Below are 19,461 nucleotides of genomic sequence, written 5' to 3'. Positions count from 1 at the left end.
GGATTATTCCCCTTCGCCGCTTTCACCGATGAAGAAACAATTTCGAGTGTTCTTGGAGACGCAACTGTTTCGAGATTGTAATGGAACGGCGTCGTTTTGGGGAAAGCTAGGAGAAAATTTGTTCTTGAAGGGGGGAAATTTGTGGGGTTTCTTGCGGCGGCGAGGATGTGGACGTGAGTGGTGGCGGTGGTTGTTGCGGTGGTCATTGTTGATTAACTGAAAGAAAATTTGTGGAGTTTTGGGAGCTGGAGGAGGAAGAAGAGTGGTGAGTGTGTGTGGTTGTGTTTTGGGATGATAAAGATACGAAGAAAAGAGATGGAATTGAAATGGCTTTGTTTGTGATGGGCTTAATGGTCATATCTTTCAAAATAATGCTATTTAGGAATAATTCCATAAATATTTAAAAATTTAAAGCTCGAATTACTTAAAAACCATTCACCTTATAACTTTTTTTCATTTATACCATGACGTAGGAAAATTTTCAATTGTACCCTATTTTCGATTTTTATGTTTTATTTGTACCCCAAAAATGAAAATTTTGATAATTTAATTAATTTAAAGATAAAAATATTAAAAATAAAATACATAAATAATTAACATTAACGTTTTATTAGAATATAGGTTAAAAATGAAGGACTAATTTAATTTTTTTTCAAAATAAAATAGGTCAATTCAACTCATTAGAATAGAGATGAAACATAAAAATCAAAAATTAGTATACGATTGAAAATTTTCCTAGGTCAGTATAAATGAAAAAAAATTATAAGGTGAGTGGTTTTTAAGTAATTAGGTCAAATTTAAAATGTTTTTTGATGAATAATTTAAAATATTTAATATATCATAATCTCTCATAAAAACTCCAAAAACAAATTTGGCAATTCCACTCACTGTTGTAAAATATTTAATGCTCCCTACCATCCATTTCAAAACTCTCATATATATATATATAGGCCAAACCCATACTAAGACCCCGGGACTATATGAGTTTTGTTCAGGAGGCCCTTATCTCGAAAAAGTTTTCTATCCGGTCCCTCTACTGTCATTTTTTTGCGATTTTGATGCCCTTTATTGGACAGAACGAAGAGAGTGTATCTCACTCTCCGTTAATTAACAGAAAAATGTTAGATTGCTTTCTTTCCCAAATAATTTTAAAAACTTATTTCATATAAAATTGTAATTTAACAAAAATACTGTAATATAAAATAAATTTGATGACAAAAATGATAATTTTGCCATCATCTTCTTCTTCCTTTTGCCATCAAACAAACCAATTCAATCAACAGTAACTTCAAAATCAATATCAAATCCACTCGTCACTCAAATGCTAGACTAACACAGCTTCCTTCTCGTCGTGTCCGTAATCGCGGTAGCCGGAGGAGTTCGCTAACCCATACTAAAGCCCCTGTACTACGTCTTTTCAAATATCTGGTTCATCCAGCGAAACTTCAGTGTGGCAACCACGAGAGAGTGTTGGTGTTTGCTGATGGGGCTGTAATTACAGGCAACAATTTCAACAGGAAGAAGAAGAAAATAAAAAGGATAAAAAAGATCCCTAATGTTTCATTAAGAACTGATATGATGATTGGTGGGTATATGAATGTGAGAGATGTGGATTTCTTAATTATGGGTTTATTAGGAGACAACTTTTAAATATGTATTGTAAATTTGGAAAAATGGATGATACAGATCAAGAGATATTGAGGAAGATGATGGTAAAATATAGTTAGAGGTCCTTATAATTTATATGTAATTTATATATTATTTATGGGGATTAAAGAGTCAAAAAGTTGAGACAATTTTTTTCTACACTCTCACTAACGGCAAGTGAGATACAATCTCTTCATTCCGTCCAGATAAGGGCATTAAAATCGCAAAAACAATAGTAGAAGGACCGGATAGAAAACTTTTTCGAGATAAGGGCCTACTGAACAAAACTCGTATAGTACAGGGGCTTTAGTATGGGTTTGGCCATATATTATATAATCTTTTACTTTTTCACAATCAAGATATTGTTTATTTTCTAATACAAAATTGCTAAGTTGAAGCTAAAATTGTCATATACAGTGATACGTTGGAAGATAAACGGTATTTTAATTTGTCAAAAAATAAAAGTTGGTTGGTGTTTGATTCATGATGTACTTGCAAATTACTGCAAATTACTAAAGTTTAACGTAATTTGCAAAATGTCGACCTACGTGGCAATTTTTAAAATCCAGCGTGTCAGCACACATGATAATTCTGGCTTACAATTCAATATTTTTTTTATCATAAAATAAATGGTGCTTCGATTTGCCAAAAAAATAAAAAATGATATAAATTTGTCAAGTTTAAAAATGTATGATGTAATTGCGATGAGGCTAAAGTTCGTGAGTTAATTTACAATTAACCATAAATTTTATCCAAACAAAAAAGTTATAAGATGTTTAGAAACTGCAATTACAACAAAATTAATCTTCTATTCAACGCACCTCGTTATGGCAGACAACTAGTAGTCCATCGATGCTCCCATCTGCTTTGAAATATTTGGAACTAGAAATACTCAAACATGAGACGCTCATTGCTCGATTTTGAGTACAAATATACCGATTAAAATAATCATAATACAGATTTGATTAATGTGTGCTCTCAACCTCCTCCAAAAAAAATTAAAGTACAATGATTTCAGTACATGATCAAGAACAAAGGATTAGATCTTAAAAGGAGTAATTTTCCCTTTCGTTTCTTCAAATACTCGTTCCGCAAAATCGGCATCACTATCATCAATTTTCTTGATCTCCAAATGACCCTTCTGATAAATCCAAGTCAATTTATGACTCTCACCGACGAAACCATCAAATCCTACAGACATTGCTGCTTCAGCTTTCGCTCCGTAAACTAACCTCTGTTGCGAAATAAGCGAAGACACCCTCATTATCTAAAACACAAAAAATCGGAACTTCAAGCAAAATGAGAGAAAAATACGAAACCTTTATTTTTGAAAAATAAATGGCACTAAAGCACATTGGACATGGCTCACATGAAGCATAAATTTCACAATCTGAGAGGTCGACTCGATCAAGCTTCTTGCAGGCCTAAGAGAAACAAATATTAGAACGATGTAATCTTAAGAAAGAAATCCAATAATGCTGTCTGAATTTTCTTCTCTCTCGCCATAACACTAAAATATTAATTCATAACGAAAATATATCTTAGCTAACAATTTTATAACAGCAAAGTACATTACGTGAACATATTTCCATTTTCATTAAAATAGATAGTAAAATAATTTTTTTTTTCTATTCCATTAGATATACCCTTAAAAATTTAGCCAGTTTGATCCGTTAATATTATAAATTAGAACTAATACATGGATCTCACGTCGGATCAACACACTCTGAATATATTTATCCCAATTTGTATTATTGATGGACCAAACTATTCAAATTTTATTTTAAGGATATAATTAATAAATTGGTTAAGTCATAAATTCAATTATAGTAGTTCATGAAATTAATTAATCTGAAAGCTCTAACCTCTCTAATAGCAGTAGTTTCAGCATGAGCAGTAGGGTCTTTGTTTCTCCGAACCAAATTGTGGCATCTCACAACAATTTGATCATTAAGAACAATAACTGCACCAAATGGGCCTCCATCTCTACATTCTACACCTTTGTATGCTTCTTCCACTGCTATTTTTGTATATTTTATATCTCTATCTTCATCACCACCTGCTTGCATTATCACCACAATATTCTTGATTAATTGCATTCAAGAAAACAAAATTTACTTAGCCTGCGGATTCCGTAATTTTTTTTCAGTCCGAACTTAACTTTTAATTTACCATCTTCAAACCATATATATTTTAAGATAGTTCCGCCCCTGAGTCTATTTATGTTGCACGGAAACAAAATCATATTCAAACGGTAAACACTCGTAATTTTTTTTTACGTAAATAAGTTAAAAAATTATAAAATATGAGATTTTCGTAAATGTTTTTGATTACGGAAGAAAACGCCGTAGCGCAAGAGTAGAGTAGATATCAGAACAGGATTACTGTCTAAATAGAGTGCAAACCAAGAACTGTGAAAAGCAGAACTATAAAAATCAACATACCATACTGTGTATCTTCCATGATGAAAGTTTAAAAGTCAACCAAGAAATGGCCTAAAGAAAACAATGTGAGCTGATGAAATTAGTTTATTTCTAGAGATGTAGAATGTTCAATTTGTCGCATAAGCTATCCTATAAATAGAGTTAGGTGGTATCTAAACTAGCGGTATTAGCAACACAAATAATGTTTTACTTTTTTTGCGATCTAAAACGATCGTTTAAAATATTACCAAACAATTCCCAACTTTTTTAATTTTACATATTATAGCCCAAATCGTTTTTCGCCATTTTTTGCATATGTGACAGCCATATTATTGGTATATTAAATCAATGTTTAAAAATTTTGCAAATAAAATCCCCACTTTTTACATTTTAACACTTTGTAGCCTAAAATAAATGATAAAATGAATGAAATTTGAGATGAGCCTACAAATTGCAAAAATTTGAAAGGTTAAGATTTTTTTGTAATGTTTTAAACATTAGGCTTAAATCGCTAAAAAGTGAAACGTTAGCATATGTTTTGCTAATAACCTTCTAAACTATTATGTTTTGCTAATAACCTTCTAAACTATTGTATTTTTATATTAATTTGTTTGTTTTGGCTACTAAATTTTAATTTTATTTTAATGAGATGATTTTCGGTCAAAAATACTTGCATGAAAGTCAGATTTTATTTATATCTACTTAAAAAGTTTCCATGTATGTGTACTTTAATATAAAAATTTCCAACTAATTAAAAATATACATATTTAACAAATGTTCAAGATAAAACTAGTAAAATTTGATTATTCACATCAAATTTTGGTTGCCATGTAGTTATTTTGGCCGGAAAAACCTTATCTAAAATAAATTAAAATAAAATAAATACAAGTTTGGCACCAACATATGAAAAGACAATACTAGGATCAATTAACCAATATATAGATATACAAACTCGAGACCTCTGTAATGCTTATATAAAGTCACAGGCGCAAATGAGTTGGTATCTGCCTTAAGTGAATTTGGGGGGCAAACAGCACTCATATGTCGTTTAAAACTTGAGACTAGAGTTTTATTTTTCGCAAAAGACGTACTTGATACGAGTAGGGATTAATTTAAATATATAAGGTTATATGTGTGTTTATATTTAAAACGTCTAAAATCATAGTTAAACTAAAAAAAAATCACAATACCAATCTGCCAACTTGATTGATTCTATTTTCTTAGCTTCATTTTACAGCTTACAATGAGATAGCTGTTAATGAAAATAAAATCTTTTTATAATTAAAGGAATGAAGCGTTTGTGGGAGGATTTGAATCCACGATCTATTAGTTTGTTGTTTAGCGTTTATATCATTTGAGTTATAACTCATTGGTTATTAGTGAAAATAATTTTTTTTTGATGAATTATTAACTTTACTTAATTTTTGATGAAAATAATTATTAGATGCAACTAATACATTTTACTTTACTTTTCAAATATAAAAATTTCATGAATGTCAATTGAGATTCAAAGATTGTATTTGAAATAAATAACTTTTATATTATTTATTTATAAATAAATATTGATTTATTTCATTTGTAAATATTCATTTAAATTTATATTTCTATAATTATATAAATTTAATTTTTATTTATTTAACATATTTAAGAATGGAAGAGTAAATCTTCACAATAATGATAAAGATTTCATTAAAAAAAGAGAAGATAACAAAATTACCATAAAAATGGCTTTCATTTTCGTCTTTTACAATAAAATTGACTTTCATTTCATGGGTACCACCTTCTAAAAAAATATTACACCCATACCATGTGCGCTGATGTCAGCGTATGACACTGACATCAGCGCGCGTCAGTAGGTCTGACGCGCGTCAGACCTACTGACGCGTGAGCAGTTGCATTGTGCAACTGCTCACATGAAGCTAACCCATGTTAGCAGGTGCACTTTGGTGCACCTGCTAACATGGTGTTTATTTTTTTTATTTCTTTTAAAATAATAAAATAATTTGTTTTAATTTCAATTTTAAAAAAAATATTAAATTTTAAAAATATATAAATAATATAATTTTTAAAAAATATTATTTTATAAATTATATACCGGATACATTATTGATACATATCGAATATGAGTCTGATACATGAATAATTTATTTTTTATATATAAATTATGTATTATAGATTTATTAATTATGTATAAAAATTATACATGTAATACAAATTTTGATATGTTCCAGAGATGTACTAAAACAGATATTAAAAAATATATCTAATAAAATTCAAAAAAAGATGTATAAAAAATATGAAAAATGGATTGAATGATCGAATATATCAAATATGTATCAAACATGTATCAAAAAAATATCAAATTTATATTGAAGATGTATCAAACATGTATCAAACATGTATTAAACATGTATCGAAGAAATATCAAACACGTAACGAAGATATATCAAATATGTATAAACAATATATATAATAAAACTTTAAAAAATATGTATTAAAAATATAAAAAAATATATATATCATGTATAAATTATGTATCAAATATGAAAAGTATATATATCATGTATAATTACGAGATGTATTAAATATGTATTAGAGATGTATTCATTTTTTAAAATATAATAACAAACCAATAGAATTAGTCGGTTGATTTAATTAAATCGATAAAAAAAATAAAAAAAATGACCAAACGATCTAAATTATATATGAGAGATGTATCAAATATGTATCGAAGATGTATCCTATATGTATCATAATATATCAAATATGTGTCGGAAAATTTCACTATAGTTGTAAAATAATAAAAAAAGTAACACCACCATTCTCATATTTACAAGCAAATCAAGGGTTGGTTTTAACAAAAATATTGATTTTTAATAAAAATTCACCAGCTCTAAATGATATGAACATGCACCAAACAACAAATATGTATCGGAAATGTATCAAATATGTATATTTAAAATATGTAAGAAAACTAAACAAATATAAAAAACAAGAAAATATTTCGAACGATCGAATACATATCAAATATGCATCGAGATATATCAAATTATATGTTTGATTATTTTTTAATTTTTAACTTAATTTAACAATAGTCTATTTAAATATATATCTTAAACTTAAAATTAATATTTCTAAAATTTATATAAAATAAATTATTTTTGATACGTTATATTTATTAAATAAATTAATAGTTTGAGTTTTTTAAAATATTTAAGATAAATTTTTAACATTTAAATAAATAAATATATATAAATATATATTATATATTAAAAAAAAGTGTATGGGGACCTTTGAAAAAAAGGTCCCCATTTTATACATAATATGGGATAACAGGTGCACCATGCACCTGTTTCCCAAGAAATCGTGAAACAGGTGCATGTGCACCTGTTTCACGCGTCAGCAGGCCTGACGCGCGTCAGGCCTGCTGTAAAAGGGGACCCTTTTTTTTTATAAAAAATAAATAAATAAATGAGGGTTTAGTATAGGACATGTGTAGGTTATTAGGAAAAGGTGGTGTTGGATGAAATAAAACACTCATACATGGTAACAAAGTAAACAAACTTAATAAAATTGCATTATGTGAAAAGTGGAGTCTTTTTTCTTACTTTCTTGTTATTTTCTCTTAAAAAAAGGCCTTTTACTCAAAATAAACATTATTCTCTTAATATTTGTAGAATTCATTTATAAATTTAATCTATTTTGATAGAATTTATAATTTCTCAAACTAGAATTCATAATTTTAAGGTTTAATGGTAAAAAAAATCCAAACTTTTACGACTTGTTGCAATTTAAACCAAACCTTTGCATTTTTACAATAATAGCCAAATTTGCATTTTGTTGTTGCAATAATAATCAAATTGGTGGCCAAATTTGTTGTTTTCAATTAAAGCTATTATTATTTTTGATGTATAATAATACACTCAAAGTCACAAGAAATGGCAAAAAAAATTCACATAAAAAGTGCAATTTGGCTATTATTTGCAACAACAAAAAAATACAATTTGGCTATTATTGCAACAATTAAAAGGTTTGGTTTAAATTGCAACAAGTCGTAAAGCTTTGATACACAAAATCGCAAGTGTACGATGTCGATAAATCAAGTAATATAATGATAAGTAAAAGTCGAACCCACGAGGAATTGAATTTAGTACCAAAATAGTTAATTAAGAATTATTTGAACTAACAAAGATGAGGTTTGTGTGATTTTAATTAAACTAATAAAAACAGAAAATAATAATCTAAGGAATAAACAATAACGACAAATAACTCAGAATATTGCTTTCGTATGGATTATCGAGCCTTACAAATCTAACTTATATCAATCAATTTTAATTGTTACATGCAATGGAGGATAGATCGAAGATACTAGCTCAATATTCCTATACTATTGCTAGCCTATTGGTTATAACCCGTTATCCCGAATCACCCTTACTGTCACGGCTTACAGAACGATAGAAGATAAACGACAATTGATAAACAACGCATTATCGATTAGTTATCCACATAGACCACATAACGCAAACATGGTGGTCGGACTCATGTTTTGTAATTATGCCTTGGTTACCCTTTTCCAATTAAATTGCTTAAGTCCCCTCCTCACAATTTATTCTAAGTTCATGCAATTGTTAGCTACTCAATAACAAGCATTACTCTCAATAACGAAGGATTGCATTAACAAAGAAAGATATAAAAATTAGTTTTCAGAATTTAAATCTAGCATCCATACTACTCACAATATTCCAAGTCAAGAAATTTAACTAGACATAATTGAATTAACTAAGCAATTAATAATAATGAACATAATTAAAACAATAGATTGAAAATAAAAATACTTGAATAAAAACCTGGAATAATTCGGAACACAAGTCTTCGAATCAAAACTTCGAAGATTTAAGTCTTGAAATAAAACTACGGACTAAAAGAAAATTAACCTAAGACAAATTATTTGTAGAAAAGAAAATAATGAAAAACTAGATAGAATACATGATCTTGAGATGTCTTTATATAGTGGAGGAGTCCTTGATGTGTTGCAAGAGTTGTAGTTGAAATCGGGTCCAAATCCGCGTAGAAAAAGGATTTTCACGTTTTAGATTCGCAGGTACATCCGGGCCAGTTCCTCAATAGTGTCTGGAGGCACTTTTGAGGAATTGGCCACAAAGGATTCGCAGAAAGTAATCCGGGCCAGTTCCTCAATAGTGTCTGGAGGCACTTTTGAGGAACTAGGCACTTTTTCCAGCTTTTCTCCAATTTGCTCCAAATTAATTCGCTTCACTCCATACGCATAAACCTACAAAATAAACACCTTTCCAAGCATAACATCCTCAAAATATGCAATAATACTATATCAAATACTTGGAAAAATCCTATATAAAATATGCGTATCAAACTCCCCCACACTTAGTTCTTTACTTGTCCTCAAGTAAATTAGGACCTCAATTAAATCAAACTTAAAAATCCTAGCATAATAAACTTCCCCGAACAAGATTGACATTAAGCGATCAATAACAAGTTGAAATATATCATGAAATCGAATGGCCTTAACTTTGATTAATGAAACATATTAACTCAAGCTAAACATTTATTCACAAAAATCAACATTATCCATAACTTAATATCAAACACAAAAACTCAACTCTATCATTGCTAAGATGTACATAAGAGTTAAAAAGCATCATAAGAACTTTAAATTTCCAACCATACTCAAACTTTAAAACAAACCTTTTTCCTCACAAGGTTTCTCTCAAAACGCTCATGTATTTGGGGTATGAATTCACTCCTCGCTATCATGATATAAATTGAACCATAGGCTTGCAATTCAAACAAAATTCTACCACTTGAAAATAAATGACAACATGAATCAATGGGTCTTTAATTTTGGTTGTAATGGGGATAAGGTTCAAGGTAGGATTTAAGGCTTAAATGAGGTTAAATGAGTTAAAAATTCAAACAATATTTCTTTATCAATCTCAAGACAATAACAATCACTAATTTTTCTCATGAAGCTCAAAACAAGAATTCAATTGCTAATTTTTTTTCAAACCAATTTTTTTTTCTTTTTCTTTGCTCTATATATTTTTTTTTTTTAGAAGTTTTTTTTCTTTTTAATTTCTTTTTGGTTCTTTTCTCTTTTCGCTCATCTTTGAATTTCTTGTCAACTATACTTAGTGAAACATATGTCTTTTTCTTTCAATTCTTGGTCAAAATTTTAACTCATTGGGCTATCAAAAGAGGGAAATAAAAGAAGGATAAAAGGTGTAAACATGGGTATAATAACAAGAAAAGGCTAGGCTCAAATTTGGTTAATCCTAATGGGAAATTGGTAGTCTTTTTAAGTGGGAAAAAGAAAGGTTATCTAAATGCCCAAATCACACTCATATCATCACCTATTTCATATGGCCTCAAATCGATTTACAATTGCAAGTTCTAGCAAATAAATACCAAGTAGCACACTCAAGAAAAAAATATTGATACTTTAGGCTCAAAAATCTCACATTCTTAAGTGTAGTTTGTAAAAAGCATCATGTGGTTAGTCCTTCAAAATTCTCAAGAAACTTAATTAAAACCCAAGCAAAATTAACTTTGATAAAAGTTGAAATTTTGGCTATCAAAGTAATATAGAATTTTGTGCTTAAATGTTATGCTCAAAAATTAATAAGAATTATTAACACAAAACCAAGCTCATGATTTCAATCAAATGCTCTCAACAAACTTAAAGATATCATAATTTCAACTTGACACGGGGATATCTAAACATGCTTCTCAAGTTCCATTCGATCAATTAATGAACTATCCTACTTTTGGACAATAAAAAAAAACTAAGTTCAAAATTTAAAGTTTTCTCAAAATTAAATATTCTACTAAAACATAAAATAAAATTGAAAAAAAAAATCCTAATGTCTAATAAATAATACCCCCACACTTAAATATCACATTGTCCTCAATGTATAAATATAAGAAATCAAATACGAGAAAACAAGTATTACTTACCTAGTGTGCACCCTAGTTGATGTAACTTTTAAATTTGATAACTTTTATCTTCATTGTTGCATTAGTCATCATTGATTTCCAACTTTAATGACCTACAAAATAGACATCAAAAATTCCATGATAATAATGCGGGAAAATCTAAAAAAATAAATAAATAAAAGGATATGTCTTGGAGTGCCTCCCAAGTAGCGCTTTAGTTAGAGTCCATAGCTAGACTCTTCGCATATATTCATCAAGAGTATATTCGAACATGAGGGAGTGTTCTTGGCAACATCTTTTCCCTCTTTTCTCTTGTTGGTTCCCTTTTAACTTGGTAGTAGAGAGCATATTCCACTTGAATCACCTTTGGATCAATAATAAATTTAAGAATATAAGGTTCTTCTTGTGGGTTCTCAGACAATACGCTCTCTTTCACATTCTCTTTATCATCCTCATATGCAACATTTAGGATCGGTTGTTCATCCTCTAAATATTTCCTACTCTCACTTGAAGATATAGGATGAACTTCCAAACAACACGATTCCTCCATATATTTTTCAAATTGTTCAATCTTTTCACTATGGAGCGGTTGTATTTCCCCTTCAATTTCAATTCCACCTACAAAACATGAGTTAGAATCAGAAGAAAGAGATAATGGGTTAGACTCGATCTCATCCTCGATCGATAAGAAATCATCATCTTCCGTAAGTTTTGCAAACACATGTTTTCCAATTAATTTAATGTGATCACTGATTCTTGTATTCCAAGTAGATGGATCATCTTCTTCTAAGCACGGATGACTAAGATGTTCAAGATTGTTGTTATGAGCCCACTCTAAAGCTTGCCCATATATTGATTTATCCTTTTGCTCATCAACCACAACCTGAATATTAGAATCACCAAAACTAGAAAACGAGTTAAAAGAATCATTAACACAATAAGAATAATCGGGTGAAGGTAGTGTTGGTGAATAATATGGACAATATGCCCAATCATGATTTCCTTGACACCTATCACAAACTTGAAATTGATTATATTGCATATTATAATCCATCATATTAAAGTATTGTGCATTAAAGCTCTCATATGGATAAGTTGATTCACCAAAATTCATGATGAAAACTTATAAACAACATAAATAAATAAAAACCAGAAAATAAAAAGTGTTCAAAGCAATAATTAATTAAGTTGTATTGATATAAATCACAATTCCCCGGAAACGGCGCCAAAAACTTGATACACAAAATCGCAAGTGTACGATGTCGATAAATCAAGTAATATAATGATAAGTAAAAGTCGAACCCACGAGGAATTGAATTTAGTACCAAAATAGTTAATTAAGAATTATTTGAACTAACAAAGATGAGGTTTGTGTGATTTTAATTAAACTAATAAAAACAGAAAATAATAATCTAAGGAATAAATAATAACGACAAATAACTCAGAATATTGCTTTCGTATGGATTATCGATGCCTTACAAATCTAACTTATATCAATCAATTTTAATTGTTACATGCAATGGAGGATAGATCGAAGATACTAGCTCAATATTCCTATACTATTGCTAGCCTATTGGTTATAACCCGTTATCCCGAATCACCCTTACTGTCACGGCTTACAGAACGATAGAAGATAAACGGCAATTTATAAACAACGCATTATCGATTAGTTATCCACATAGACCACATAACGCAAACATGGTGGTCGGACTCATGTTTTGTAATTATGCCTTGGTTACCCTTTTCCAATTAAATTGCTTAAGTCCCCTCCTCACAATTTATTCTAAGTTCATGCAATTGTTAGCTACTCAATCACAAGCATTACTCTCAATAACGAAGGATTGCATTAACAAAGAAAGATATAAAAATTAGTTTTCAGAATTTAAATCTAGCATCCATACTACTCACAATATTCCAAGTCAAGAAATTTAACTAGACATAATTGAATTAACTAAGCAATTAATAATAATGAACATAATTAAAACAATAGATTGAAAATAAAAATACTTGAATAAAAACCTGGAATAATTCGGAACACAAGTCTTCGAATCAAAGTTTCGAAGATTTAAGTCTTGAAATAAAACTAAGGACTAAAAGAAAATTAACCTAAGACAAATTATTTGTAGAAAAGAAAATAATGAAAAACTAGATAGAATACATGATCTTGAGATGTCTTTATATAGTGGAGGAGTCCTTGATGTGTTGCAAGAGTTGTAGTTGAAATCGGGTCCAAATCCGCGTAGAAAAAGGATTTTCACGTTTTAGATTCGCAGGTACATCCGGGCCAGTTCTTCAATAGTGTCTGGAGGCACTTTTGAGGAAGTGGCCACAAAGGATTCGCAGAATGTAATCCGGGCCAGTTCCTCAATAGTGTCTGGAGGCACTTTTGAGGAACTAGGCACTTTTTCCAGCTTTTCTCCAATTTGCTCCAAATTGATTCGCTTCACTCCATACGCATAAACCTACAAAATAAACACCTTTCCAAGCATAATATCCTCAAAATATGCAATAATACTATATCAAATACTTGGAAAAATCCTATATAAAATATGCGTATCAAGCTTTGGGTTATTTTTTGCCATAATTTTAATTCTTAAATTATATTGATCCATTTATTTATTTCAAATACAAAATATTCATATTTTAAAATTGCAAACGAATTTCATAAAATAGGTTATATTATAAATAGGTTTAACTGTCCAAAATATCTCATCTTTTCGATTTTTTTTTGTTTATGGTCCAAACTTTCAAAATCGTCAATTCTAACTCATTTTTCAATTTACTATTTCAATTATAACCATTTATTTGAATTATAGTGGAAAAAAGATCAAACATAATCTTTATATTGCTTCATGTTTGGAGTTTTACCATTAAAAGTTTCAAATATAAAGGCATGTTTAAACATTTTTCCACTAGAAAGTAAACAAATAACTATAATTAATACTGACAATTAAAAAATATGCTAAAATTCAGGATTTTAAAAATTTGAATCATGAAAATATCAAAAAATAAAGTATTTTGTTAATAATTAAACCTTGTAAATATGAGTGATTTGTCTAGCATTTAAAAAACGGCTATTTTGAATGGTATAACTATAATTTTTTCTAGTTATAATGACATTTTTGAGAAAGAATCCTAAAATGCAACCTATCAAGTTAGTTAACTAGATTCATGCATATCTCTTTTTTTTTTCTCTCAGATTGAAAACTCTAGTTGTCAAGAGTTTTTTATTTATTTTTCGCTTTGGTTGTTGTCAATAGTTTTTTTACACCGTTGGGGTAGCTAATTTTTTTATTGTTTTAAAATGAATAAATAGTCGGCTCCTTTTCATCTTTTTTTTGTTGATAAATATATCGACGAGACGCATCAATTTCAATATATATACAAATTAAGAATCAGAGATAGATCAAGACCTTTTAAGACTGAAGATGAAACCGTTTATAGGTTATATTAATTTTTTTTTGATATCTTTATTACGACGACTTTCTTTATGAAAGTTTTGTTGTCCTTTCTATATAAAAAGTTTGTTTGTCTGTTTTTTTTATGAAGTATTGGTGAGTTTTCTGTTACATAGAGAAAAATTGGATCTTATTGTGATAGAGCAGTTATATAATTTTATTTTTATTTTATAAAACGGTCTGCAAATTAAGGTTTTATATCTTGTATTGTGTCAGGTAATTAGAGATAATTAATACTTTTTTTAAATTCTTACACTTGTAATTATTTGATATTAATGGAAAATTATTTAATTGTCAAAAAAAACTAGATTCATGCATGAGTATTTATCTCATACATCGGCTGTGTATTGTCATATTTATGATAGAAATTTTTTTAATTATCACTTATTTTTTTTAATTATTAAAAATTTCACATAACCAACGTATGTTGATTTGATATATAAATGAGTGCAACCGTTTGCATTGAATAATTTCCTCCATATATCCTATAGTATCAAACCAAACGATCTTCCGGAAATAAAAAATTTAGAAAATTATCAAAATAAGTCTGAATACAGATTTCTTTCTAAACCGTATCAGTGGAACATGCAAGCACGTGTTTTTTAATTATTATTATTATTATTATTGTTATTATTAATGGACTACTATCATTATAATAAAGGGTGAATTTTATATTTTGAGAAGAAAATTTATTCTACCAGCTGCTATCTAGCTGTAGCATATCTTCTTCTCATTTAAAAATACTAGTATTATTTATTCTTAAGGATAATGTTTCAGTTTTTTAATTACACGTGAATCATTCCATATACTTGTTTAAGAAGAATTTATTTAATATTGATAATTAAATATTTTTTGTTAATTATAAGAATAACAATTTTTATTATTACTACCTTGTCTAAAAAGGCCAAATCTTTTTAAATCTTTTCAAATATAATTAAACCTGACCTTTTCTATTAAAATGTACTCATTAAAATTATGATATATTTAATAAAATTAAGGTTTTGTTAAATTAAAATGTCAAAATATTGATTTGTTTTCTTAGACGAATAGGCCTTTAAGTTGACTAACAGGCTACAATTAAACTATACTTATCGAAAATGCACTAAATTTAAATTTTAAAAAATGTTAGTTATAATAAAAACAATAGTATATAAAACTTTATCTTTTGATCGATTAAGGGAAAGTTTTAAAAAATTACAAGACGGTGGTTGCGCGTGGAGCCACGCGCCAAAGTGACATTAACATAAATTAATTTTTCATTTTTAGAAAAAATCCTTTTACATTTCATTTTTAAATATAATTTTAATAAATAATTAAATATTTTTTTACTATAATGCATCTACAAATTTATAATTTCTATATTGTAATATTTTTAGTATTTACAAACTTAATTATAATTTTTAGTAATTATATCATATTTTTCACAAAGTTTTGTCAAATTTAGATATTTTTTTAGTATTTTAATCTTCTATAAGGCGATAATAATTATAATTATAATAACGTTTAATTTTTACAAAGGAAATGAAATACCAATTTTGAATTTTGAATAATTTTAATTTAAAAAAAATCATAGTTGAAATGTATATATTCAAATTACATTTGGTCTTATTTAAAAGAGATTAGTGTCGCTTTACGTGTTTTACACATGGCTCATAGTGTGACTCGTCAAATTATCAAATAAATTTTAAAATAATAGTTGATTTGGAATAGTTTATCATTAAATACTTAAGATGACGGTTTTAATTATTTAAAAAATTTAAATTGGTACTCAAATTTTATATTATAGATAATTTTAATAGAAGATATAAAGTGAAAATTAAAATAGCAGTTCATTGAAATAGTTTACCTTATTTAGAATTCTATACAATAAAAAATAATTAAAATAGTAATCATTAAATGGTCAAAATAGTCTATTTTAATTAGTACTCTATACTGGATCAAAAGACGGAAATTTCGCAAGAAATTGACAAACTCGAAGATATGTATCGCTCTTTTTCTTTCTGAGTTTGAATTTTATATTCCTAATTACAAATATAGTTAAGATTTGATGATAATGAAATTGCATGATTACAAACTAAAGGGAGTTGGACCAAATTCTCTATGAAATGAAACGGGTTTTAGTGAATATCACTGCACTTTTTAAGAAACTGCCTATGGTTCATGCATGATGATAATAATGATGGTATCTCTTCTCAAAATTGATTTATTTTTCAAATTTGGTACTTGATCAAGCCTATGAACAAATGGAGTTTATTTTGATCAAGTCTTTAAATAAATGGAGTTTATTTTGATCAAGCCTTTAAACAAATAGCGTTTCCAGAATCATTATTTATCAAGTCTTTAAATAAATGACTTTTGGTCTTGTGTAAACAATTCAGATATTTGAAATTTGTTGCAAACAAATATTCATTATCAAGTGGGTAATAGAGACATTTTAACTTTTCTTTCTGGCATTTTTGTCCTTTTTGTTCTGATTTTCTAATCAATTTCGTGTTGATTTTTTAGATCTTCATGCATCATATGAACTTTCTTTGTCATTTCTAAACTTTAATTCAATTCATATTTGGATAATATAATTCATTTTTAAAAAACTCAAATCGCAAATTCTTTAATTTATACTTGTAAGGTTATTGTACTTCTTGTGAGAATTTGTACTCCTTGTGAGGCTAATGTTCTCTTTATGAGGTTATTGTACTCTTTATGAGGTTATAGTACTCAATAGGAGGTGCAGCAGTGGAGGTCCCCCAGCCTGGTTTGATGAAGATTAATTTTGATACAGCTCTTAATAAAAGAAAGGCTTAATCATAGTAAAATGCCAAACGTATGCGTGATGGGTCAGTTATACCCAAACATTTAAAAATAGGCACAAATAGCCATTTTTGAATATTTCATATTCTTTTATGGCTATTTGTGAATCAAACCGGATTTTTTGCCACCATGGCAGCCACATCAGTGCTTATTCATCAAAACGACACCAACGTGGCACATATGGAACCTAGCGTTTCAAATAAGGAGAAATGACCCCTCACGCATGATTCGAGAAGACTTCTCCGATATCAGATATTTCGAGAAGTCTTCTCCAGCTTCAGGTATGATTACACTAAACTATTATTTTATTTTTAAGAAATATATGAGCAGGTATACTATGCTTGGGAATTCATCTGGATAATGTTTCAACCTACGCTACTAAAGAATGATTCATTTCCTTCATGAGATGGTCATTCTTCTATACATTTATATATTGTTATCTTTGGCAAAAAAAAAATAGTACTTTATACAATTATCTCAACATAATAGTTTATTTTGGTTAGTTCTCTAACTTATCTTAAAATAGTAGTTTATTTTGGTTAGTACTCTAGTTTTAATGATTATCTTAATAGTTTTTAATTAATAATTAAATTTTATAAGTGAAAAGAACATTAACGTAAATGTGCATGTCCCCTTTCCCTTCCCCCTTCCCCCTTCCCCAATCCGTGCTTTTATATATAGTATAGATAAATTTAAAGATCCAAATAAATTTATTTTTAACAATTTGATTATTGATTGACCAACTAATGAGAGTTAGAAGCTAAACGGGATGTGTAATATAATTAGTCAAGAGTGAGGAGGTAAACAAATGACTTACAGTCGGGGTGTATATTTGTTTCAAACCAAATTAAACTGAACCATTTTTTTTAAGATCAAACCGAAGAAAGATTTTAAAATTATATGTTTTGAAACCAAATCGAAACGTCGGTTTGATTTATGTGGACATATAATTGGATATTTTTTAAGCGAACCAAATCGAACATCCAAAATCTCGTCATAATATCAAATTGAACTAAATAAAATTTTTGGATTTGGTTTGGTTATTCAGTTTTTATCTGTTCTTGTACACCCTATTTAAAACAGAGAGAATAAAAGAGTGAGTTTGACCAAATTCTAGAGGAGTGTTAGTAATTACCCCTTTCATAATTCTACTAAAATTTCTAATTTGTAAGGTTATTATCATAAAATATCCTTACATTTTGCATTTTATTTTCGATTTAAGTACATTAAACCAAATGCAACACACCTCATATCTCAACATTTTATTTTTTTATATAAAAGAGTCTAACCTTTCATTTTTGTGGTATTCATAGTCTAAATGCTTCATCCGATGTCCTTTTGGTTATTCAAAATGGCCAAAACGACATTGTTTTTGCGGGAGAAAAAAATGCCTAAAACGACAATGGATTATAGGATGAATTTTTTAGTAAAATTGGAATGTGAGGTGATACGTTTGTTAAAATATGCTTAAACAAAAAAAAACATGAAAAATGAAAATATTTCATAACAATAACTCTATTTTATATTATAAATTTATTTGACTAACTTCATATTTACTTGAGGATTACAGATTAAATACATGTTTCATCTCAATTTTTATAGTTGAACTAGGATTGAAATATATAAATCCAAAGAGGATATTGGTGTATCTTATAGTATCAAACTAAGCAATCTTGAAGAAATAAAAAAATTAGAAAGATATCAAAATAATTCCAAATACTGACGTGCTTTATATCTCTATAGGAGTGCTTTAACAGATTTCTGCTGAACCAGATCACTGGAACATCACATGGAAAAGCAGTTTTTTATTTTTTTTATTTATAAGATCTTTTATTATATCTAATCCTTATACTTATACTTAAAAATTTATGAAAGGTTTTTTATATTAATCACTTAATAACAACTGAGTCACACGCTCACAACTTCATTCATAAAAGGACCTATTAGATAAATAACGAATAGTATAAGGATTTATTGAATAATAAATTTTAAAGAGGGTCCAATAAATAAAAATAAAAAGTATAGGGAGCTTTTGATAGGTTAGCCTTATTATATAATTGAAGACCATCCTCTTTTTTCTTTCTTGGTATATTGTTTCCTACTTGTTATATCTGTTCTGATACTGTTTCTATATCAATCTGATCCTCTCTTTTTCC

At 28.2% G+C, this 19,461-nt stretch overlaps 1 protein-coding gene across 1 annotated transcript; it reads right to left on the bottom strand.

Moving 5' to 3' along the window:
• Nucleotides 1–2,352: 2,352 nt before the first annotated feature.
• On the bottom strand, nt 2,353–9,860 carry LOC126661028 (guanosine deaminase-like). Its single transcript, XM_056104089.1, has 6 exons — nt 9,792–9,860; nt 9,176–9,360; nt 3,982–4,058; nt 3,513–3,706; nt 2,967–3,071; nt 2,353–2,881 (listed from the first exon to the last, which is right to left on the bottom strand). The coding sequence occupies exons 1-6, from the start codon at nt 9,858–9,860 to the stop codon at nt 2,687–2,689; spliced, it is 825 nt and encodes a 274-aa protein (XP_055960064.1). The 3' UTR covers nt 2,353–2,686.
• Between the last annotated feature and the right edge of the window lie 9,601 nt (nt 9,861–19,461).

Source organism: Mercurialis annua, linkage group LG8 (genome assembly GCF_937616625.2).
Source record: "Mercurialis annua linkage group LG8, ddMerAnnu1.2, whole genome shotgun sequence".
Classification (NCBI taxonomy): domain Eukaryota; kingdom Viridiplantae; phylum Streptophyta; class Magnoliopsida; order Malpighiales; family Euphorbiaceae; genus Mercurialis; species Mercurialis annua.
The sequence above is the reverse complement of the archived record's forward strand: the minus strand, read 5'-3'. Positions and strand labels throughout refer to the sequence as shown.